Here is a 25,270-nt window from a genome sequence, read left to right as displayed (position 1 = left end):
TTCAGGATCTGTCCTTCCAGTGAGCACTCAGGGCTGATTTCCTTAAGAATGGATAGGATTGATCTTCTTGCAGTCCATGGGACTCTCAAGAGTCTCCTCCAGCACCATAATTCAAAAGCATCAATTCTTTGGCGATCAGCCTTCTTTACGGTCCAGCTCTCACCATACATCACCACCAGGAAAACCATAGCTTTAACTATACGGACCTTTGTTGGCAAGGTGATGTCTCTGCTTTTTAAGATGCTGTCTAGGTTTGTCATTGCTTTTCAACCATCATTGCTTTTATGCCAGTTGTTGAAATACAGCTCCCATAATTCCTGATCATTGGCCATATTGGCTGCAACTCAAGGGGGTAAATTCCAAGAAACAGCTGCCTCTGGAAGCTCAGCTGAAGAGGGAATTGGCTGAATCTAGTAGTCCCTTTGGGGGAGTGGGTGGGGCAGCAGATTAGCTAGGATGAAAAGATCTTGCCCACCCCATCCCATTTTGCTTTGCCTCTTCTCCAGCCTTGCCTGCTTCAGGGCACATGGGCCTGCTGCCAATCGCCAGTCCCTATTCTCACCTGGCAGGTTCTTCCTTCTTCAACGAATTCCCCCCTCCTTTCTCTTTTAATCTGTTTATGGGTGACTGCCAGGCTGAGGGCAGATCCAAATGACAGGGAATGCTGCTGGGCTGACAAGCAAAAATGGGTGGGCAGGCAGTTAGCTATTGGTGGCCCTGGGCAAATGCAACCTCCAAGGAGGCAACTCTTTTCTAATAGTGAACTCCCAAACAGGAAGGTAATATCAACATGCATGGGGGGTTGGCCAGGAGTCTCAGGTTTGCAGAAGTATCAGTAAAAATAAAAAAATAGTAGCACTGAATGAGGCTCCTTAACAGCCATAGAATGTATAATCAGCTGGGATAAGAGGAATGGTGGGCTCAAACCCTGAACTCAGAGCACTCCTTCTGGGAAGGAGGTTACACTGCAGAGACTGCCTTTCTCCCTTAGGCTCTGGATTTCAACCTGCCAGGTCAATTTGGTTAGGGCAGAACCTTGTGGGGCCCTTTGGGCTTACCCTCCATGGTTCTCCTCGCTGTATTTATTTGTTATTGCATTTATATCCCACCTTTCCTCCAAGGATGTCAAGGTGGCACAGATGTGCCTAATACCACTTAGTTTACTTGTGCAGCTGGGCTGTCCATGAGGCAGACTTTGACTGTGGCAGCAAAAGGGTTTATCCAATCAGCCTGCCATAGTCTGGAGCCCCCACAGAGATGAGGAAGTCCCGCCCCTTACAACACAGCCTTGGAGACTTGTACCCAAGGCTATTGTAGCTTTTGTGGATCCCTCTCCTCAGCAGGTGGCAGCATAGGGCAAGTGCTGTGCAGGTGTATTTGAAGCCTCACCTGTCCCAGTCATGCTAATATTCAGAAAACGTGTTCGGTAACCCAAAAGCAATTTTAGGAATGTTAAAATCTGCTCAGCTAAAGCCCAACTCCATTGGGCTTTTCCTTCAACTGTCATCAGCAGTGGCCATTCTGTCAGGAGTGGGACAAAGATGGGATGAGACAGTAGTGCCTCTCCCTCATTACAAGAACTTTTTAAACAAAGAAAGAATGCTTGTGTTTTCTTTCTTCCTCCTCCAGTCCTTTTTTCCTTTTGTATCATGCCTCTTAGATCATAATGCTTAGCACAGGAACTGTCTTCTCACCGAAATTAGTTAAACCACCTTTTTTTTTTGCAGGAGGAGAATGAAGAGTAGGATAAAAATGTTTTAAGTAAATAACGAAGCCTGATCTTGAAAGGATCCATTATCCCTAGCTATAATTTATTTCCTAGATAAAAAGGTGTCATGATTCTTTCCAAAGACACTCAGATTTCCTCTGGGGCAAAGAGAGCTCTATAGGCTGAAAGCATCCACCAGAAATGCTTTCCCCAAGGCAGTGGTGTAGCGTGGGTTGTCAGCACCCGGGGCAAGGCAAGTAATTTGCTCCCCCTAACCCGTGGATTTTAACACTCTCGCGCGCACCCCCCAGATGTTGTGCCTGGCCCCCCTGCACCCCCCGCGCTACGCCACTGCCCCAAGGACATATTTATTGGGACAATTACAAACAGTGAGGCCTGTACCTGTCATAGCAATGTATTGAAGAGAGGGTCAGAGCTTAGTGGTAGAGCTGCTGCTTTGCATGCAGAAACCCCCAAGTTCAATCTCCAGGTAGAGCTCAGAAAGTCCCCTGCTTGGTGTCAAGGAAAGATAGGACGTTCTTTATGTATGCTACAACAGCAGCAAGAGTTCTTTTAGCAAAGTATTGGAAGACACAGGAACTACCCACGCTGGAAGAGTGGCAGACGAAGGTGATAGAGTACATGGGACTGGCTGAGATGACTGGCAGAATCCGTGACCAAGGAAAAGAGACGGTGGAAGAAGATTGGAAGAAATATAAAGTTTATCTTAAGAACTGTTGTAAAATTAATGAGTGCTAAAATGTCATGGGTAATGTAAAACAGAATTGCAGTGGTAAATGATTGGGTAAGAGAAGAAGGATTAAAGAAAGTGAATTATAAGTTAATTGAAATCAGGGGTTGCTGGAAAATTTTAAAACAGGGATGCAGAAAAGGGAGGCATGGGGAAGTCGGTGAAATAAGGTTTAAGAAAAAGAGGTTATGAAATTATACGTGTTTATATGTTTGTTTGTCTATGTATTGTGAGTTGTAATGTGTTTAATTCATGTTGGAAAACTAATAAAAAATTTATTAAAAAAAAACCAGAAAGTCCCCTGCTTGATTTCTTGGAGGGTTGTTGCCAGTCATTGCAGACAATACTGAGCTAGACTATGTTTAAATATGCAATGCTAAACACACTTCCTAGAGAGTAAACCATTGGGACTGGTGAAGCAGAAGGCAGGGAACCCAAAACAGGGGCAGCCTTTGGTAATCGTTGGTAATATGGCACCCTGAGGGAGCCCAAAATTTGGTGCCCCCAAATGGATCTTCTCAACTATTTTTCAATTTTGTGCTTCCTTGGCTCAGCGCCCTGTGCAGGGAAGCCACCCACACTGCCCTAAATCTTAAATGTGATGCTGCCCAACATCAAGTGCATCTGGAGCCCATGACAGGCAGGGCTAATAACTCACTTAATTTTGCCCGCCTCCACCGCCTCCTCCTCTCTTCCTGAATTCTGAAAGGGCAGGACTGAGGTGGAGGCGTCAACTGGCCGGGGGTGCCACCCCCTGGACCAGTTTGCAAGTGAGAAAGGCAGGCAGACCGGCGGGGGTGGCTGAGGATAGAATGAGGTCGGTGGGCAGTGCCCCATTTGCCCTGTCCTTGGCAATAGGAGCCCAGGCTGAGCCCTGTTACAAATGTAGCCCTGCTCTCTAGTCTCAGACGTGGCGAGCGCCCCACAGAGCCTCCTCGAGAGAAAATCGCTCTCACCACCTTTTTCTCCCCAGCGTAGCTGAAAGAGGGGGAAGCAACTGGTATGAGGGGCTTCCGGATGGGAAACATGGGAGCAGGAAGGTGAACTTCAATGCGGCATAGCCCATCCGGCGAGGTTTGGGGGTGCTACCCAGATACTAGAAGCACGGGTGCTTAATTCGGATTAGTGCCGCTACCCCGGGAGACCCACTCCGAGCGATTCCACGAGGAGTACAGCTTCAGGACGTGCTGGTGCCGAAGGGAGGCGCCAGTGAGCCCGCCCGCGCTTTTAAAGGGGTTCGTGCAGAAAGGCACCACAGCCCCCCCGCCTCCCCACCCCTTCACGTGAAGCACGGCAGAGGGGATTTCCCCATTCAGGAGGAAAAGGCAAGATTGCCTGTAAGCAGAAAGCTAGTCTCGCAGTTGCAGAGGGAGGGTTCTCGCTACGCCGCTACTTTTCTCCTTGCAAGGAGCAGAGAAACACTCCGGCACGTTCCCTCTCCTGCTCCCCCGCTTCGGGTTCAATGGGGGCTCTGGCTTGGCCTGAGGAAAAGAGTGACGCTGGCGTGGAGCCCCGCCCCTCTTCACAGATGGGGCGGAGCCTCGTTTTAGGGCGGGGCATCGCACCTGCCTGAGCCGAGTGCGCGCCCAGGGCCAGAAACTGCCTAGCGCTCGACGCTTGCGCTTGCACGATGGCAATGCTGCTGCCACTGCCGGGACGCCCGTCGGGGCTTTGCTTATTCCTGCTGCTCTTACAGGTAAGAGGGGCCTCACGGGGCGCTCACGGGGTACGTCCAGCCTCCCCGCTGCCGCCGAAGCCCACCCTGCTCTCAAAGAGGGAGCATTTCTCCTTTCTTCAAACTATTTCTGCTAAAACTTTTGGGTTAAGTGTAGTGTACAGATATATGTATAGATAGCAAATAATAATAATAATAATAATAATAATAATAATAATAATAATAATAATAATAAAATGTAGTAAACGGGCGACGGGCAGGGAAGTTTTGTGCAGAGAACATAAGCTTGCAGTGTTGCATCCCACAGTTTGAAATAAAGGTCACAGTTTCAAACATCTTCCTTCTCTGAAGCTGTGGTACAATAAAGATATTATTATATGTTATCCCAAAATAACTTTCCAGAAGGAAGTAGGAGTCAGTGGTGGGCTGCAGTCATGTTCTTTTTGGACCACATGAATTATAAAACAATCCACCTTCTTCTGAAAACTATATTTTTGGTTGTGGAAGGTTTATTTGACTTAGTTGTCAGTCAAGGCAATGGTTCAGATTTGTCTCCTTTCAGGTTACAATTTGCTTGTTTCCAGTTTCTTGCTACCACTGTACGTGCCAGAAAGGTTCATATGATTTGAAGAGAAACCAGAAAGTGAAATCGACATTATTTAAAACCTATTGTGATTTCTTCCTTAGTGAAAATGTATAAAAGAGCCATTAAGGGGCTGGTGCTAAAGTGTGTCCTGTATTTAATGTAATTTCACAAAAACCTTTTGTCCAGAACCCCTTTATTAAAGGGTTATGTCCACCACATATGTTAGAATGTACCTGGATCCCCCCCTCTTGCAGCACAATAGATGAGTTATCAAGGTGTGAGGAATCGGTACCACGTTTGTGCCAATTTAAATGAATGCTCTTTTACTTTCGTTGGAGAGAAATGAAAGGATCCTTTCCCATGTAATTGTTCATAAACTTGCCTCTCATTGTTCTTGTATCATAAGAGACCCTCTGACCGTCATTGGGGCCCCTAAAAACATTCCCCCTGCCCCAACCAAGATAGATACTAAAGAGTTATGTGAGTAGCCTTGGTTAGAAAGTTTGAAAGAGACATGGGCAAAATGCTTAACTATCGCAGGTGGAAGGATTTGGGGGCTCTCCCTGACTCACCACGAAAAAAGTTCTATCAGGCAGGCTTAAAAGTGGCTGCTTTCCTTGAAGCTCAAGGGAGGTGGTTTTTGCTGCCTCTTGATTCATCCTTATTTTTCCTGCATGCTAGACTGGAAGGTGGCTTTGTGAGGAGACGGCAGCCCATTGTCAACCAGGCTTCAGTCAACAGGCTTACACTTTCAATGTGCCCCGGTCTAACTTGGAAAGATATCGTGTGTTGGGCAAGGGTAAGAGATATTTCTTAATACTCCCTCTCTCCTTAAGATTTCCATTTGCGGGTGGGGCATTCTTCCTTTACTTGTCCATAATCACAGAATAACCTTGTCAAATTTGCTGCGTAGCCCAGTCTCTTTCTTTAAAACACAATAATGTATTTAGGGGGCTGGATTCATCATTCTGCTAAGTATGCTAAAGAGCAGAGCCCAAGCCCCCTGCTGTGATGTCACTATCTGGGAGTTTCCAGGGACAAGAAAGTGCCCTGTTTCCTTAATGTTATTGCAGCTCATTCTTCTGGCGAAGGATGACTCACAAGCGATAAGTGTGAACAATCCTGTGAGAAAAAACAGGCTGTAGAACCCATAAGGTAAATACAAATAATAACAGAAATTACATGCCCCGGGCTTCGGCTCACTTGTAGATTCACTGGATGATTACTTCCTCCTTCCGTAAGGGGAAACTGATTGACTGCTGGGCAAGCTATTCTTTAGTCTGTAAAATGGGTATAACAACTTGCCTTTCAAGGTGATAGGGATAATGAAAAGGCTATTCTGCAAAGCACAAAAAGTGCAAGTTTATGAATGATAAATGGAAGAAAGTTGGTGAATCTAGACTCTCAGCTCAGCTGCATATGAATATGTGTCCAGCTGGGAGTGCAGATTGCCACCTAAGAAGCTCTGAAGCTCTCATATTTGGGGCACGTTAATGGCACCAGGTTTTTGTCCCTTAATCTGAAGCACTGCTGTTGTCTGCTTGTGACTGGACTGGAGGAGACTGCTCTTCAGTCCTCTGGTATAAACCTAAGTAGTTTATAGAGACGGGAGGAGGCATTTTCAGCCACCAAAGTGTTAACAAGAAGTTCAGGTAGCTTCAAACCTGCCCTTTCCCCCTCCAGCGATTCAAGGTGGAGCCTGATGGTAGGGAGACGCTGACTTGTTCCAACCCGCAGCTGCTGGGTGTGTTGCTTGTGTTTGTTCATCTGAACTTTGACTATCGCTCTTGACTGGTTACCTGGCAGCCCAATCAGGGGCTTCCTGCTTTTCTGCTTATCGTAGTTTCGTTAGCATGACGAGGCGGGCTGCGGGCCATGTCAATAATCCTTTGTGAATCATTTACCTTGTTTCACATGGAATCGGCTTGGAGTCTTATTTTCCGTTCTGCTGTGAAAAAGATTGGCTCTTGACCGTTGACCTTGGCTGGTGATCATGAAATAATCCTGAATTTGAGCTGGCTTTGCAGGTCGCTATCCTATGTCCTGACCTCTTCCTCTCCATGTCCTCTTACCCTGGTTGAATGCAAGGCCAGACCCCTGAAATAATAATCATCATCATGCTTATGCAGCTTTTATTATTGGCATTTAATCAAATAAAGGTTAAGACAGCCAAACTTTTAAGTAACAGATCTTACTAGTAATGTCAAGAATTTAAAAAAGAGAGGCTTTTGAAAGTCTTGCCCTTCCCCATGTTCTTTCTTGCCAGTTACTAAAATCCATTCTTATAGAGACTCAGATCATAGCAACACTATTAGTGAATGTGGGGACAGTGGAACAAAGCGTTCACAGATGTTGTGCAACACAGGTTTTTGGCTGCCCGGTGCTGTCTGGGGTTGATGGGAGTTGTAGTCCAAAACATCTAGACTTGTGAAGGTCATACTTTGCTCCTGTGAAAGGGAAAGGGCTCACTTTTTCAGTGGTGATTAACTGATTTTAAAGGGACAGATTTAAGCCTCAGGTAAGCAAGCTAAACTTGACTCAGGTTCTTGGCAAGAATGTGGTACACACCCAATGCAGTTGATCTTAACTGCAAAGTGGAGTTAGCACACTTGTCTCAAAATGCAGACAAAGTGGGAGGGAGAGACATACTTATTTTCGTTCTTAGTGCTAAGTTGGATAAGGCAGAGGGGGAAGCAGAGAAAGTTGTATAAATGCACATATTGCTCATCATCACAATGAAGCTAATGACATGAGCTTAGAAAATATTTTATTGGCTTCCAACAGACCAGAGACTCTGGCATTCTGAAACATTTTTCCAGAATTGGAAACCTGTTTGTGGTTAACTGTGAAAGTGTAAAGACTGTTAAAAGGCACATGAGTCCTGAAGGAAACCAACAATTGGCATAGCTGATGGCAGAACACTGGATGTTTAGCAGCCAGATATGTAAATAACAACTGCCCACTTTCTGCTAGAATGGTGTATCTTTTTTGTTTATAAGCATTTTTGTTCATTAATATCGTCTTTAGTGTATCTTAGTGCAGGGTGCAAGAGTTGCTGTATTGATCCTGGAACTAGAGCAGTCATCGCTCAGTAGAAAAGCACCTGCTTGCAAGTGGAAAGTACCAGTTTCAATCCCAGGCACTGCCAACTTGTAGTGCTAGGAAGAACCTTGGGAAACCACTGCCAGTCAGAATTGGCAGGACCAGGCACTCCTTAATAGTCTTAAAGAGTAAGTGAGTGTCTCTGTTTTGTGCCATACTATGGTGCTACTTGGTGGAGGATTCTGCAAGCTTTTGAATTGCGCAGAACTCTTCATCAGGACATCGAAGGATATCACTACCTATTTGGATGTACTTGATTGCCCTTTACCTTCTCCCCCCACACCTCACCCAGTTAAAGAGGACAGTGGGTGGCCTACCGATGATGACACAATGCCTCTGCGTGTGAATATGCATGCAATACTTCCTGCTTGTTTTTGTATTGCAAAATTAGAGGGAAGCTGAGTCAGGTTGTCGTGTGCGTGTGCGTGTGTAAATTGCACTTGTGCCTCCCACAATTGAACTGCTTATCACAGGCTTTTGGGGGTTGTTGCCAGTGAGTCAGTGCTGGTGATTTCCTGCTATGGTAACAAATCTGAGAGTTGCTTGGCGTTGTGGTGAAAGGACTGAGATGCAACCAAGGAAGTAATCTGGTTGAACCTCAGCTTTGCTACAAACTCACTAGGCTGCCTTGGGCAGTATGCATCTGTATACCAGTGGCTAGAAACTGTCGGACAGGAGAGTGCACTTGTGCTCAGGTCCCACTTGCTGGTTTCCCACAGACATCTGGTTGGCCACTGTGAGAACAGAATGCTGGACTAGATGAACCATTGGCCTGAGCCAGCAGGTGGTTCTTATGTTCTAATGGTTAGCAGTCCGCTCCAGCTCAGTCTCTGTCACCCGATCTGCAATATTGGGGGAGTTAATAATACCGATCTACCTTATAGGGTTGCTGTATAGTGCCTGCAAAGCACTTTGTGCACTTGAAAGAACTATACAAAGTGTTTACAGGTAACTCACAGCTCAGGCACATTTAACTGGTGCGCATTCAGCACATTTGGGTTTGGTAAATTAAAATGAATAAATAAACAGGGGGCTCAAAAGCGGGCAGGCATCTGGGGGGAAAAAAGACTTTGACAATCCCACCCACCACTGAACTCAGTGTGTTTTGACTATACATGAGTTTTGGCTTTAGGTGCTTTCCCCAAAATGTAACCCCATCATAAGTTGAGAGTCACCTGCATGAGATACTGTGATGCTGACCTGAGCCAAATGGTACCACTTTAGAGGTTTTTAAGGCTCCCACTTTGATGAAAGGGAACATGACAATGAAACAGTTACGTTTAGGAAAGCACCCCAAACTCTCCCTGGAATCTAGGAAGCTCCATGGAAGTGAAGTTGCATTTTTTGCCAGATGGCGCCTGAAAGATCTGTCTAGGTATTTGTGGGTGAGTTAGAGCCTTATTGCTCACCGCCTTGGCCTTGGCCAACTCCTGATAAGGCTGCCCAAGATAAAGGTCCACTGCTGAACCCATTTGAAAGGCTGTCCAGTTGAAGTTAGGGCCATAGGAAGCTGGAAGCTTCAGATCATTCGCCTATCTAGTTCAGTATTGTCTATGCTGACTGGCAGCAATGGCTGTCCAGGTTTTCAGGCAGGAAACCTTCCCAGTCCTCACTGGAGATGATTCTTCCAGGCATTGAACTCAAGACCTTTTGATATGCAGAGCAGATGCTCAGCCACAGCCCTTCCTCAACAGTGAGCGGCCAGACAACAGGCATGCAGGGCACCCAGGGAACAGCCTTTTCGATTGTGTATTGCTATCTAAATTATAGTTAGGAATTTTAAAATTGTGCATCTATGCATATAAATTAGTGTATGCAAATGATATTTAAATGTATGTTTTGTTTTCCAATTGTAATTGGCAACCTGGTGCCTGCCTTTCATATGTTTTGGATTACAGCTTCCACCAGTCCCAGCCAGCACATCGGCTGCGGCTATTGGAAGCTGTATTTCAAAGCATGTGAAAAAGTACAAGGCTGGGTTCTAAGTTTGTCCTCCAACAAGAGTTGTAAGACAACAGTAGCTAAAGGTGTATTGCTCCTTGTAGGAGGCCTTTTGGTATGAGGGGACTGGATTTTTCTCCTCCAGACATCTTTGTATTTGCTGGTTGGTGGAAATAAATATGGACAGTGTCCCTTTGTTCTTGTCTGGGGCAAAACACTCAGTGCCTCCCCCGCAGCAGCTGCTGCTCTGTGCAGTGGGCTGCACTGTTTCCACCAGGGTGGAGATACAGAACAGGTAAGCCAGTATTTGAGCAGGCATGTGGAAGCTTTGAGATGTACATGGGCAATTGTCTGATGAAGTCTGTGTGACTTAAAAGCTTGCATAATTCTGTATCACCTTGAGCTTTTCCCGAAGAGCTATGATCTTTTTTGGGGTGGTGGATGTGGTATCCACAATATTCTCTCTCCTTTCACTGAGTAGGTGAAAGCGAGTAAACTCTAATCTATTTGGGATCTGGTGCACACACTGGCTGGGCACAGGGTTTTAAATTAAGTAGCACTTAAGCCCCAGAGGGGTGCACCTGGGCAGCCCTTTAGACCGAGCTCTTTCAGATGTGGCAGCCAAGACAGGGATTGATGATAGGGTGAGATCCCCCAGCCCTGCTAATCCTCAGAGGTGCTGCACTTCAAAGTCCCTTGATTGGAGCAAAGGGCTTTCCGCAGGCCTAACAAACTGGCCTGTAATTAGGCAATAATCTCTCTATCTCTCTTGTGTGCATTTTTTCAGCAGGTGTGTGTCTCTGTCTGTGTAGCCTTTCCTTGTTTCTGTCACCCAGCTGGAGCTAAACTCAGCTTGAGGGTTGTAACACTGGTTAATTTAAAGAGCCCTGTTCGCACAGAGAGAGAGAGTGAGAGTGTGTGTTTGTATTTTGAGGAACTTCTCTGACTGGGTTGGAAACTTATCCCCTTTTTTTAATCAAGGGACTGATCGACTACAGCTGACACTGTTTGTTTTGCACTAAAGTGTGCTCCCCCAGGAAGTAGTGGAAGGTGGCAGTAACTCCCCAAAACTTGAGTAGGATTCTGGGGCTGAAAAATTCACCTGGCCAGCCAGATTTCCTGCCTTGGTGCAAGTTTCAGCCCTGCTCAAATGACAAACTCCCCCCACCAGCAGCTTCAGATTAAAACTGTGTCCTAGATTCAGAGGAGAGGAAAATGCATTCCTGGTCCTTTCTGCAGGAACAAAATAGTCCTGGAGTGTAAAAGTGAAACCTGTCCAGTGAGCTTCCTCGAATCCCCTGAGAGGTTCTGGCCCTCCCTTTTGCTTTGTTCCCTTGTTGATTTTGATCTGGAATGACATGTGCCAAAAAAATGGATTCATGTGACTTTGGAGAGAGTCACTGATTTCCCAGGCTAGAGAGCGTCAGATTCCGAGCCCCTGATGGCTCACTTCCACCCACTGAATTTCTGTCTGTGTTCAAACATGACAGCCGCCTGAATCAGTTTTCAGGTGAAACACTTGTTCTGTGAGTTTCAAAGTCATGGCGAAACTCCAGGGTGATGTCACTGCTCAAACACAGAGCCTGTGTCTCGATGCAAGAGGAGAGTGGGGCAACCATGTCTGGTCACACCATTTGTCTGTCCTCCTTCCTTCATCGACCATTTCAGATGACGGAGTCTGTATTTTTGCCATTGAGTATAGAATTTAACCACAGAGATATGCATGGTTGAAATGCAGCAGCTGATGCTACAAGTTGGCGTCCCAACAGATGCCAGGTGAGATCTTATTGGATCTTATTGGATTTGGTTGTATTAAGTGCTTGAGCTCCAGAGATGGGCAGAACTCCAACTTATAAGGAAGCTATCTTTGTTCTAAACCAGTATCTGGTGGCAGTAACAGACTGGATAAGGGTAAATAAGTTGATATTTAAGACAGAGGTACTCCTGGTCAGTTGGAAGATTGATCAGGGAGTAGGGCTTCAGCTCCCCTTGTGGACTCAGCATTGCAATTTGGGTGCACTCCTGTATTCTGCCCTGAACCTGTTATCCAGCTTTCAGCAGTTGCCAGGAGTGCATTTGTACAATTATGGCTCATGCACCAACTATGTCTGTTTCTTGAGATGTCAGATCTGGCCACAGTGATGCTTCAACTGGTCCAGAAGCTTCAACTGGTCCAGAATGCTACAGTCAGTCTGCTGACTGGGGCTGGATACAGGAAGCATGTTTCCCCCTGGGCACAATTCAAGATGCTGGTTATGACATATAAAGCCCTCTATAGCTTGGGCCTGGGTTACTTGAAAGATCACTTCTCCTTTTCTACACCTGCCTGGGTGCCGAGTTCCTCAGATGAGCACGTTCTCTGGCTCCCATCAACATTGGAAACATGGTTAGTGGTGACATGAGAGTCTTTTCTGTAGCTGCTCTGATATAGTAGAATTTCCTCCCAAGAGAGGATAGAGTTGCTCCCTTGTTATCTTTCTGCCAGCAGCTTAAAGGTAAAGGGACCCCTGACCATTAAGTCCAGTTGCGGATGACTCTGGGGTTGCGGCTCTCATCTTGCTTTACTGGCCGAGGGAGCCGGCGTTTGTCCGCAGACAGCTTCCGGGTCATGTGGCCAGCACGATTAAGCCACTTCTGGTGAACCAGAGCAGCGCATGGAAACACCATTTACCTTCCCGCCAAAGCGGTACCTATTTGTCTAATTGCACTTGACATGCTTTCAAACTGCTAAGTGGGCAGGGGCTGGGACCGAACAACGGGAGCTCACCCTGTCACGGGGATTCAAACCGCTAACCTTCTGATTGGCAAGCCCTAGGCTCAGTGGTTTAGACCACAACGCTTAGGACCTTCCTATTCAGACAGGCCTATAGAAACTAGGTGCAGGTGATGTTGACCACTGCGCTGCTATCGGAATGACTGGTATTTTAGTGCTGGTTCTAAATGTGCTTTATTGTACAGTATTTTAATGATTGTTTTTAGCTCAGTTTCATTACTTTGACTCGTTTTTATTACTTTGTACATTACGAGGACATTTTAAATATGTTGTAAACCACCTTGAATCCCAGTTTGGGAGAAAGGTGAGATAGAAAGGCATTGGATAAATGAATAAATAATATTGGAAACTGTTGATTCTGTGCATAGGGAAGTGAAGTCTTGTTTTGGTCCTGTCGTCTTCTGGTGCCCCATCCTGGACTGGGGACATGGGGAGATGACTCTCCTCAGGGAGTGGGATTCTCCAGGGTGGTGCTACCCATATTCGGTGCTGTGTGAAAGAATTCTTGGTTTCTCAGGCATTTACAGTCAGGAGCCACAGCTAATGCTTTCGGGTGTGGGTGTTCTTTGAAGCTGATAACAAGCCACAACCAGGGGCATGGGTCTGCTTTCTTGCTGTCTATTATTTGCTGGGGCTTTCTCTTTCCATACCAGAGGAATTAAAACTCGGTGAATGCCTCATTCTCTTTTCCTGAGCAGAGCAGCAGAAGGCCCAAGAAGCAAGTTTGTTTTTTCAAAGAAGAGTGAGTCATTTTAGCCCTCAATGAACCGAAGATAAGGTCTTTATTTCATGCGTGGGGCAGAGGTATGGGAACTTTGGCCCTGATAATGTATGCCATGGCTGCTCCCTTTTCTCTCTCTCCCCACCCCTCCACCCCGCCAAAATATCCACACTGAGTCTCCAGACTTTGTTTTGAGAAAATGGACTGAGATTCAAGGCCAGGCCAGCTGTTCTTGCAAATCCATCATTCACAGCAGAGAAATTCAGTCTGGAGGATGCTGAGAGAAGGGGGAGCAATGGTGCACACACACGCCATCTTGCCAAGGGTCATAATAGAGTAGCCTCCCTTGGATGTTGTGGGGCAGCTGCTTGAGGCATAAACATCCTGAGGTGCCCAGTCCTAGTTAGACCTGTGTGTTGTGCTGCTACTGTGGTGTCCACTTCAGTTCTTTAGGAAAACAGGGACGCTCTCCTTCCATTAAGCACTTAAGGGGTTCCGTCCTAAATGGAAGCTGGTGTCATGAAGATACCATAGGCTTCTTTTTCTTTCTGCAGTGTAATTATTTCCAAACTGCTCCCTTTTGAGGAGGAAATAATGCTGTCGTGTTTTGATGCCCAGATGCTTTTCTTTCACAACTTTTGCCTTTCTGGATTTCAGAATTATGAAATTCAGAGTAGACCTATTGAAATTAAGGAACCTAAGTTAGTCATGTCCATTAATTTGAACGGGTCAACTCAGCATAGAACTAACACTGGAAACAGCCCGACATATTTTGCAAGAGAGATGTATATATCTGTAAAAATATTCTAATTTAATTTTTTTAAAAAACCTTTTAGGTAGTGATTTCATAATTGGTTTTATTTTTTGTAGTTACTAAATCCTTATAGATCTGGTTTTGAATTTGTTCACTGCTACATCATGATACAAACCAGGTTTCAAATCAACACTTGGCCATGAAGCTCCCTGGGTGACCTTGGGCCCAGTCGCTGCCTTTCAGCCAAACCTACCTCACAGGGTTGTTGTGGGGATTAAATGAGGGGTGAACCATGTACACCACCTCAGGCTTCTTGGAGAAAAAGTTGGGATAGAAATGCAAAAAAACAAACAAAACCCTATTCATTTTAAAGAAGGCAAATGCCCGTGCTTTTATATTGTATTTTTATGCTGTGAACCGCCCTAAGATCTACAAGTACAGGGCAATATACAAATCTAGTAAATAATAATAAAATTTTTCTCCAGCAAACCCTGAAGGGCACATATTAGTAGAACATTATTTCATTTATTTATTTAATAATACTCTACTTAATGCCAAAATTGGCTTGTAAACCACTTACAAGTATAAAAACCATTATGCATGCAGTAAAATATAAGCACCCAGAATCAAACTACACAATCAAGCAATCCCTATTAAAACATAGCCATATTTGCAGGTGCCCTCGGTCGGCAGATTACCAATTGACGTGTGATACTTGTTAAAAATATTCATGAGAATATGAGAATCATGATTAAGATCCACCATATTCTACACACATAGATAAATTCAGTTAAGACCATACATTTTGTTAATTAAAAACATGCTTCTGGATTCTTTGCAGATGCGCCAGACAATGATTTCATGTTGTTTCATGCAGGCTTTGCTGTGCAGCTTAGTGTAGGCCAGTGTATGGTCTGATCTTGGGGCACAGAGTTCGAGGGAAAGCTTTGAAACTGGCTCAGTTTTGCAGAGGGGTTTACATGCATTTTGGAACCTCTCATGTGCTGGTTCACGTACTTCTGAATGGAGATAACACGGGAGCTTCTGCATGAGGTGCTCTGTCAGTGAACAGCAGCCCTTCTCACCCCCCCCACCTTTTTAGAGGAAGCTGCCTTATTTCAGGTCCAATTGTTGGTCCATCCCAGCACTGTCTCCTCTGACTGGGGTTTCTAGCAGAGGAGGCTCTCTCCCATCACCTGCCCGCCCTATTGTGCCTTGAACCTGGCAATGCTGCCAGGCAGGGATTGAACTTGGAATTTCCCACCTGCAACGCTCCCACTGAGCTATGACAACTCCCCTACTTTCTTCTTTTCTCTGCCTGGATGTTCCAATAAATATGGGGAGAGATTCTGTGCTGGGATTCTGGTGTTGCTTTTAACGCTCTCTAGCAAATGCAGACTATTCGTAGTGCGTCCTTGGAGCCACTGGGTGGGGAGTGTGACAGCCTCTGATTCAGGGCCAGCCGGATCCTGCCTAGGCATGGCTCAGTAGGAATGTGCTCTGCTTCAGAAGTAGGGCAGCTGGAGGAACCGGCTTAGCGCTGCTCTCTTCCTCTGAGCAAAGTGGAGTCCATTCAAAGCTGATGCTGAATATGCCATCCATCACATATGTCTTCTATCTCATTGCCTAGCACCCAGGCTTAGCGCTGGAGCCAAGTTTGCATGCAAAGGGAGGGTTCTTGGTCCTGAGTGCCTCCAGGGGCAGCAATCTTTTTCCAACCGGGAAGCTGCTGGGGTGCTGGCAGCACTGAGAAAGGAGTGTTCAGGTGTCCCTCAAAACAGCCACACCTTTGTAATAGAAATGCATTTTGTAGAAAAAAGAAAGGAAAAGTGCCAGCAAGGAGAAGCTTCCCAGAGGCTGAGTGGGGCAGAGGGAGAGAACACAAACACACAAGCATGCACACACACACGCACAAAACAAGTCGCATGACTGAGATTCCCCCTGGAAAAATCTACAACTGGCACAATCCACTTTGTCCTTCCACAAGCCCCCATTCCTTTAATAGGAACTGGGGCAGAACAGCTCTCCCCAGGGTGCCCAAAGTATCCTTGTAATACATATGATCTAGAAAAGGGTTAACATGCTGAAGGGAGATGTTCTTTCGGAAGCTGTCTCCAAGAAGAAAGGAAAGAACCATCATCATCCCCAGCAGCAGCACTCCCAAATAGGCCTGGCTGTGGGCCCAGGGAAGTTTTCAATGGTTATTGAGTTTCTTATATTTTGTTGGGAGCTGCCCAGAGTGGCTAGGGAAGCCAGAGAGATGGGTGGTATATAAATAATAATATGGTGATGATGATGATGATGATGCACCTGCTTTGCATAGCAAAGGATGTTCCCAAGTCCAGTTTGCAACTTCACAGGTAGCAGAACTTTCTCTGTCTGGGATGGTGGATATCAGCAGTGCTGGCTGGGGCTGATGGAAGATGTAGTCCAAAACATCTGGAGGGTACCAAAGTTTTGGGAAAGTTGCCCTTGAGTGTCTTGGTGCCGGAGGGAAAAAAATCCCAGATGCTACCCATCACCTCCCTCCACCAGTAAAACCAGGGCACCAACCAATTCTGGTGGTTGCAATCAAGATTTGGGATGTCATGGCTGTAGCAAAGTGAAGGGAGCTTGAGCTGCAAGTGGAGCCTTGCTGACAGCCCATTGCAGCTCTCGCTTGCATACCTTTGTAGGGTACTATGCCTGCATCTGCGGGGCCCTCTGCAGCCTCTTTGCTTAGCCCACAGTCAAATGTGGCACGAGCTTCCTGCTTGCCAGTTGTGACTGTGGTAGACTTTGTCCACAGTTCAGTTCCTGGTAGTACTCTGCATACTAAACTCTGATCGCTTCCTCCTTTCATGGATGTGGGCAGAGGCGGTTTTAGTCCACAGCTTCTGGATCTGTGGAACTTGAGTGGTTCTTTGGGAGATGGGAGAGCAGGTCAGCCCTGCCAGCCTCACCTGCAAGGGCTGCCCAGCTAATAAAGAGAGTGATGGTGCTGAACTGGCAACAGCTCCTTGTAATGGCTCTTGCAGCTTTGCAGGGTGGTCATTGCTACTTTCTAGTTAATTAGTGGATGTTTGTTTTTCATCCTTAATCGTGCATATTTGATGCTGGAAACAACTTCAGATTCTTGCAATGGGAAATTTTATTTTACATCAAGCCGTTAATGCTGTGGTTTCTCAACCTTCTTCCTCCATTTGCTTTCATTTCCTTAAAGCAGCTTTGGTCAACCTGGTGCCCTCCGGATGTTTTGGACTGTAGCTCTCCTCAGCCCCTGCTAGTGTGTAGTAAAAAAGCATCTATGGAATCCTTGGCTAAAGTTGCCAGGTACCCTTCATAGGTTGTTGGACTACAACTCATCTCAGGTCCAGCATCCTACAGCTGTTCTAGCTGGGCTGCTTTAAGGAGGCACTGGTGTTTAGGGCATATGGCCTCTGCAGCTGAAAAACCCCAACTCCTTTTTGGGGCATGCAGAGGGTGCAGCTGTTCCAGGTTATTGCACAACATCCCGCAATAGTTTTCACTTCTGGTGGGTGGTTCTGTTTTTCTGTTCCAAAAGTGTAGCTTCCCTGCCTCCCCCTTGAAAGATTGCAGATTGAGTCAGTTTGTGTCTTGTGTACATGTGTAAATCAGAACAGCCAGCTGTGTGAGCTTCCTCCCTGTTATCCCATGTTTGTTTCTTCATCTTCATCTTCTTCTTAAAATTGATATACCAACTTTCATGCGAAGATCTCAGCGCAGTTCACAAGAAGCAGTGCCCCTTCCATTAAGTGCACGATATCACTGCTTTTAGTACTGTCTCTAGGCCAACAGTGGGAGATGTTTTTCAGCTCAAGGGCCACTTTCCCCTCTGAAAAACTTTCCAGGGGCCACATGCCCATTGGTGGGTGGGGCCAAGGGCAAAAATAGGTAGAGAAACAAATACACAGATGGCTGCTTCCTACATCACTCGCCCACCCCCAGACAAGCAAGAGGCATTGTCAAGAGTTCAAGGACATATTCCAGCCAGGGAAAGACACTTAAGGGAAGCTCCGTGAATTGTAAAAACATGCAATTGTAGAGTTGAAAAAGACCTGATTCAAAAATGCATACTCACGGACTTCCGGAGGCGGCGCAAAACCGTGATGGCGGACCTCTTCGAGCTCTGAAGAGGGGCACCGCAGAAAAGGGTTGCTCGCGACGGCGCAGCGGCAACCCATCAAGATAAACCACGGGCAGAGTGAGTCCGTGGCCGTGGGACCCGGCGGGCACCTGGAGCGACCCCGAAATCACAAAAGGAACCCCGTAAGGGGCTCCGGAGTGAAGGAGGGGGAGCGGTGCTGTGGGTTCATCGCTCTTTCTGCGGAGGCGAAGCCGCGCGGCTGTCACGGATGAGCGCTGACCTTTCTTCCAAGAAACATCGGGCTGAAACATCAAACCCGTGAGTAAGGACCTAAGACTTTACAAATTAAATCGGAAAATTTGGCTAAAAACGGGAGACGAGAAAGAGGAAGTCCGTCTTCCGACACTGCTTTCAAGATCAAAGCAGACGGTCTAAAGAGCGGAAAGCGCTGTGAACAGGGAAGCTTTGAAGCTTTAAATCGGGACTTTCGTGCACATTTGAATTTCACTTTTAAAGAATAAATACAGCATAAAATTGACCTGGAGCGGACACCCCAAGGGCAAGGGAAGACTCTAACCCCAAATTCCCGGGTGGCCGGGTAAAGTTGTTTAAACTGCGGAACTGTTGCAAGCTTCCAGATACTTTTGTAACTTTTGAGCTCATCTAGCTGAAGTGGATACAATTGCAGGCACCTTGCTGGAACTTTGTTATATGTTGAAAAGGGCTCTGCAGGACTTTTTTTTTTTAGCGTGCTGGAACTAATTTGCTTTTAAAATTGTTTTTAAAGTTGGAACAAAGAGACTTTAATTGTGGAAAGTTACCTTCTTCTTACTAAAACTTTGGTGGCACTCCCCCTAGAGGACATTGGGAATACAGAGGCCTGGGAAAGTTTTTTTTGTTTACCTTCTCTCAATAGACTGTTTTTAATTCTGGACTTGCCTTTCCCATGGGATTACAACACTTGACCTTGAACGTTGACTGATGAGTGGCACAGGAAAGACAAGAGCAGCCAAAGCTAAGGAAGCTAAGGAGAAAGAGAAAGCAAAAAAGCAAGCACAGCTTTTGCAAACAACTTTAACTCAGGGACGTAGATTATCAGTTCCAGCTGTGCTTGCGACACAAAAAGTAGAAACCGAAAAGCCTGAAAAATCTGAAGAGGAAGATATGGCAGCAGGAGGAGCTGAGGCAGTACTGAAACAAGTTTTGGAACAACTGTCAGCAATAAATCAAAAAATTGATAACCAATCAACAAAAATTGACCAAGCAACATCCTCGATTCAGAAATTGACAGATCAGGTTTCCCAACATACTCAAGCAATTGAAAAATTGCAAGGAGCAACAGAAGAGAATCGTAAACTGGCAGGGGAAGCCGTTCAAATTGCAACATCAGCTAAAAAAGAAGTCGAGGAAGTTAAAGCGGAAGTCAAGCCTCTTCATAAACAGATAGGGGACCAACAAACCTATCTCTCGTTGGTGGAATTGAAAAATCGCGAGACCAACCTTAGACTAAGGGCAGTCCCAGAAATTGAACAAGAAGATTTGAAAGGACTTTTGACAACAGAGTTTACAAAGTTCTGGGACTTAAAAGAAGAAATTGATTTTAAAATTGTATCGGCTTTTCGGTTGGGAAGATTAGTAAGAAAAGATAGATCCAGAGACTGCTTAATAGCTTTGAGATCAAGGGAGGAGAGAGACAAAATACTAGGCCTACACTTCAAAAACTCAATTGTGATACAAGAGAAAAGGGTGGAAATTTATCGAGATATTCCTAAACAGTTATTGGACTTGAGAGCCACCTACTCAGATTTGGCTAAGTTACTGAGACTCAACACAATTCCTTATAGGTGGGAGTTCCCACAAGGGCTATCATTCACTTACAAACAGAAGAAGGTTAAAATAAGATCACCAGAGGACTTACAAAAGTTCCAGCACGACCACGGAGAAGACCTCCAAAAAGAAGCAGCAGCTAATTGGCCTATACCCAACCCAGGTGGAGCAATACCTGCACCTTCGGAACCAGAGGAGAAAGAAGATACACCGCTCTAGGTGTAGCAGAATAGTTCAGGATGTCTCTGCGGCTACTCAGTTGGAATATAAATGGCGGAAATTCCCCGGAGAAAAGAAGGAGGTTATTTCACATATTGAAGAAAGAACAATTGGACATTATTTGCCTACAAGAAACCCATGTGACCAGGCTCCACAGGAAGGTTTTGGTAAATAAAAGATTAGGCCAAGAATTTATTTCGTCTGACAAAGTAAAGAAAAGAGGAGTGGTGATCTATGCTAAGGAGAGCCTGATACCCAAATTTCTATTTAAGGATGAACAAGGAAGAATTTTGGCAATTGAAATTCAAACCCAAGGAGAAAAAATATTGATATTAGGAATTTATGCCCCAAATGACGGGAAATCAGAATTTTTCAAGAAGCTGCATGAGACGTTGCTGGACTATCTGGACTATGCTAACATCATAATGATGGGAGATATGAATGGAGTGGTGTCTACACATATGGATAAGTCTTACAACCAAAACTTAACATCTGATGGCAGACTGCCCAAAACTTTTTTCGAACTGACTGACAATCTGGATTTGATCGACATATGGAGGACAAAGAACCCCCTAGGTAAAGAAGGAACTTTTTTCTCTGAGGCCCACCTGTCTTGGTCAAGGATCGACCAAATCTGGACCTCCAGGGGGCTGGCACCCAAGACTAAAAAGGTGGAAATCTGCCCAAAAACATGCTCCGACCACAACGCCTTGAAAATAGAACTTAGATTAACTCAACCCGGTTCCTTCAGATGGAGAATGAATGACACACTACTAAGAGATCAAGAGATTGTGAAAAAGGCCCAAAAAACATTAAAGGACTATTTTGAGATAAATCTGAATACTACAGTTGAAAAAAGAACGATCTGGGACGCAAGTAAAGCTGTTATGAGAGGGTTTCTGATACAACAGAATTCAATCAAGAAAAAACTCTGGAACGGAAAGAAGGACAAAATATTGGAGAAAATACACCAAGGAGAAAAAAAACTGAGAACCAAACCAAAGTCCAAGGAGGTGCTGAGAGAAATTAAATTCCACCAAGCAGAATACTCAAAATTGATCAATCAGGAGATTGAATGGAAAATAAAACAGATGAAGCAAAGATCTTTTGAATCAGCAAATAAATGTGGAAAGCTGCTAGCTTGGCAGCTGAAAAAAAGACAAAAGCTAAACACGATAACAAATCTAGAGATTGATGGAAGGACCGTACAGAAACCAGAAGAAATTAGGAGGTGCTTCCACAGATACTTCAAAGAACTGTATGCACAGGGGCCCCAGAAAGAATCAGAGATAGATCAATTTTTAAAGATAAATGGACTATCAAAAATAACTCAAGATAAAAGATCAATCTTGAACTCTATAATAACCACACAGGAAATTGAAGGTGCCATTCAGAATATGCAACTAGGCAAATCTCCAGGCCCGGATGGACTTACCTCCAAATATTACAAGGTTCTGAAGGACTATTTGATACAACCTTTGTTGGAGGTATGTAACCAGATTATGGATGGGAAGAGGGCACCAGAAACGTGGAAAGAAGCCTTCATCACATTGATACCTAAGTCAGAATCTGAAAAGACTCAGCTTAAAAACTACCGTCCCATCTCACTCCTAAATGTGGATTACAAAATATTTGCAGACATTTTGGCAAATAGACTTAAAAAAGTCTTAAATGAAGTAATTCATAAAGACCAAGCTGGCTTTCTCCCTGGTAGACATTTATATGAGAACACTAGAAACATCATTGACATTTTAGAACTTTTGCAGACTAACAGGAACACAAGGGCGGTGTTAATCTTTATTGATGCGGAGAAAGCATTTGACAATATATCTTGGATGTTTATGAAGAAGAACTTGGAGGGGATGGGAGTGGGACGGGGGTTTGAGAATGGATTATATGCAATCTATTCAGAACAAAAAGCTAAATTAATAGTGAACAATGTGGTGACGGAGGAATTTAAAATTGAAAAAGGGACACGACAAGGGTGCCCTCTATCCCCTCTGTTATTTATTTCAGTCCTGGAGGTGCTATTGAATATGATCAGAGAGGACCGGTTGGTACAAGGGATAGAGGTCGGAGTGAAACAATATAAACTGAAAGCTTTTGCAGATGACCTAGTTTTGACACTGCAGGAGCCAGAATCCAGTACAAAAAGAGTTCTCGAACTTATATCTGAATTTGGTCGGGTGGCGGGATTTAGGTTGAATAAACAAAAAACTAAGGTTCTGACCAAAAATTTAACAATTACAGAAACAGAGGGGTTTCAGAGAGAAACAGAACTGAATGTGGTTAAAAAAGTGAAATACCTTGGGATCTATTTGTCCTCCAAGAATTTGAATTTATTTAAGGATAATTATGAGAAATGTTGGTTGGAAGTTAAAAAGGATTTAGAAATTTGGTCAAGATTGAAACTTTCCTTGTTGGGAAGAATTGCAGCTATAAAAATGAATGTGTTGCCGAAAATGTTATTTTTGTTTCAAACCTTACAGATCGTGGACAGAGTGGATTGCTTTGGAAAATGGCAGAAGGATATATCTAGATTTATCTGGCAGGGCAAAAAGCCCCGAATAAAGTTTAAAATATTAACAGATTCGAAAGAAAGAGGGGGGTTTGCCCTGCCGGACTTGAGGTTGTATTATGAAGCTGCAGCCTTCTGCTGGCTGAAAGATTGGTTTTTGTTGGAAAACACCGATGTCCTAGATCTGGAAGGTTTTAATAATGCTTTTGGATGGCACGCATACCTATGGTACGACAAGGTTAAAGCACATAAATTGTTTAAAAGCCACATTGTCAGAAAAGCAATTTTTGCAGTCTGGATGAAATATAAAGACTTACTAGAGAGTAAAACTCCGAGGTGGCTATCACCAGTGGAGGCCAAGGCCCGAAAAAGACCCAATATGGAGGCCTATTGGCCGAAATATTGGGAATTGACTGAAAAAATTGGAGACAATTGGAAGTTGCAGAGCCAGGACAAACTAAAAAATAAGGTGCGAGACTGGCTACATTATGCTCAAATTCAAGAGGTTTTCAAAATGGACAAAAAAGTTGGTTTCCAGGTGGAAAAGTCGAAACTAGAGACAGAATTGTTAGAACCAAAGACAAAGCTGTTATCTAGAATGTATAACTTGCTGCTTATGTGGAATTTACAGGATGAGACAGTTAAATCTGCTATGATTAAATGGGCACAGGATGTTGGACACAACATTATGTTTGAAGACTGGGAAAGGTTATGGAACACCGGAATGAAATTTACGGCCAGTACGGCCTTGAAGGAAAACATTATGAAAATGATATACCGGTGGTACATGACCCCAGTCAAGTTAGCTAAGATACATCACCTGTCTGAAAATAAATGTTGGAAGTGTAAGGAAGCAGAGGGGACTTTCTTTCACCTCTGGTGGACATGCCCAAAGGTTAAGGCTTTCTGGGAAATGATTTACAATGAGTTGAAAAAGGTATTTAGGTATACCTTTCCCAAGAAACCAGAGGCCTTCCTGCTGGGCATGGTAGACCAGAAAGTGTTAAAGAAGGACAGAACTTTGTTTATGTATGCTAGTACAGCAGCAAGAATACTCATCGCAAAGAACTGGAAGACACAAGATTTACCCACGCTGGAGGAATGGCAGACGCAGTTGATGGACTACATGGAGATAGCTGAACTCACCGGCAGAATCCGAGATTTGGATGTAGAAACAATTGAGGTGGACTGGAAAAAGTTTAAAGACTACTTGCAAAAGTATTACAAACTGTATGAATCTTAAGGCGGTGCATGATTTGAAAATGATACGCTTTAGCAATTATGATTAAGTAAATAGTAAACTAAGTGATAAAAGAGAAAAGGAGATAATATGAAATTGAACATGTTATGTTTATTTTAAAGGTATAAAAATTCTGACATAATATATTGAATATAGATACATAACATGTAAAAGTTACAATAAGGTATGACATAAGGTAACAAATTGCTGACATTGTTAATATAAAGAACGCAGAATCGGAAGGGGTGGGGAAGTTCAATTTGGGATTTTTGTTAAAAAAAAAAAAAAAATGGTTTCTTGTAAACTCCTTGTTTGTAATGTATAAAATTTGGAAAGAAACGTAATAAAAAATATTATAAAAAAAAACAAAAATGCATACTCACACCCCTCACACACAAAAACAATTCTCACTACAGCCAACCAAAGACAACCGACACCCTAAGCCACCCCCAGCCTCTCTCACCACCAAGGAAATACAACAAGTGATTAATAAGAGAGCCCATACAAGTAACGCTGACACAACTCCCTCCACACTAAGTAGAATAATAGAAGCATAACCACCCTACTCGACTCACCATTCCCCTATCCCCCGATCCCATTTTTCTTTCTTCTTCCTAATTGTTTGAACCAATTCATGAACCAAGAACTTATACATTGACCATTAGTAATGAAATGTATGTTGTAGATATTTTTCCACATTATGCTGTTTTTGTGATATGCAAATGACATGAAAAAACTTGGTATACTGTACTTGTTTGTATAACATTATTCTTGCTTATAAAACCCAATTAAAAAAAAAAGTTGGAAAAGACCCAAAGGGTCATCTAGGCCAACTCCCTGCAATGCAGAGAACCAAGGCCAGTGGGGTGTGTGGCTTGGGGAAAGCGGTCTGGAAGAGAAGGATTTGACCCGGAAAGGTCACCCTGAAAGACCTATCCAGCAGTGAGCTTTTGCAGGATTGCCCAGCCTCTGCTTTGGAGGAGGGCACAGAGCCTGCAGCGGCTCCTGGAGTTTGGCCAGGCCTTTCTCTGGATTCTGACTATGGCCAGTATTCTTCTGCCTGGCCCTTCCCACCACCTTCTGCATTAGTGCATTCCTCTGCAATTTTGGCCTCTGCTATTACCGTTGTCCATGTTCATATTAGTGAGAGATGCCACTGCAGCTGCCCAACTCCAGCAATCAAACACCAGTGACTTTCTGGGGTGAATGGGGTTCAGCATCCATCTCAATGACTCCTTTGCATCTTCATGGCAGATAACCTTATGTTGTAGTAGCATACCCAGTAGCCCAGCCTCCATATCTCGCAGCAGTATACCTTTGAATGCCAGATATTGTGAGCAAGCCCTCTGCTTCATTCCTTGCATTATC

General features: G+C 44.5%; 1 protein-coding gene across 1 annotated transcript in view; it reads left to right on the top strand.

Moving 5' to 3' along the window:
• The first annotated feature begins 3,966 nt into the window (after positions 1-3,966).
• CDH1 (cadherin 1) overlaps positions 3,967-25,270 on the top strand; it is a 34,763-nt gene continuing 13,459 nt past the window's right edge. Inside the window, exons 1-2 of the mRNA XM_053399880.1 lie at positions 3,967-4,155; positions 5,402-5,519. Of these exons, the coding sequence (XP_053255855.1) occupies positions 4,090-4,155; positions 5,402-5,519 (184 nt within the window). The 5' untranslated portion in view covers positions 3,967-4,089. The remainder of the gene's footprint in view (positions 4,156-5,401; positions 5,520-25,270) is intronic.

This window comes from Podarcis raffonei, chromosome 8, assembly GCF_027172205.1.
Source record: "Podarcis raffonei isolate rPodRaf1 chromosome 8, rPodRaf1.pri, whole genome shotgun sequence".
Taxonomy (NCBI): Eukaryota; Metazoa; Chordata; class Lepidosauria; order Squamata; family Lacertidae; genus Podarcis; species Podarcis raffonei.
This window is presented reverse-complemented; position numbering and strand designations above follow the sequence as displayed.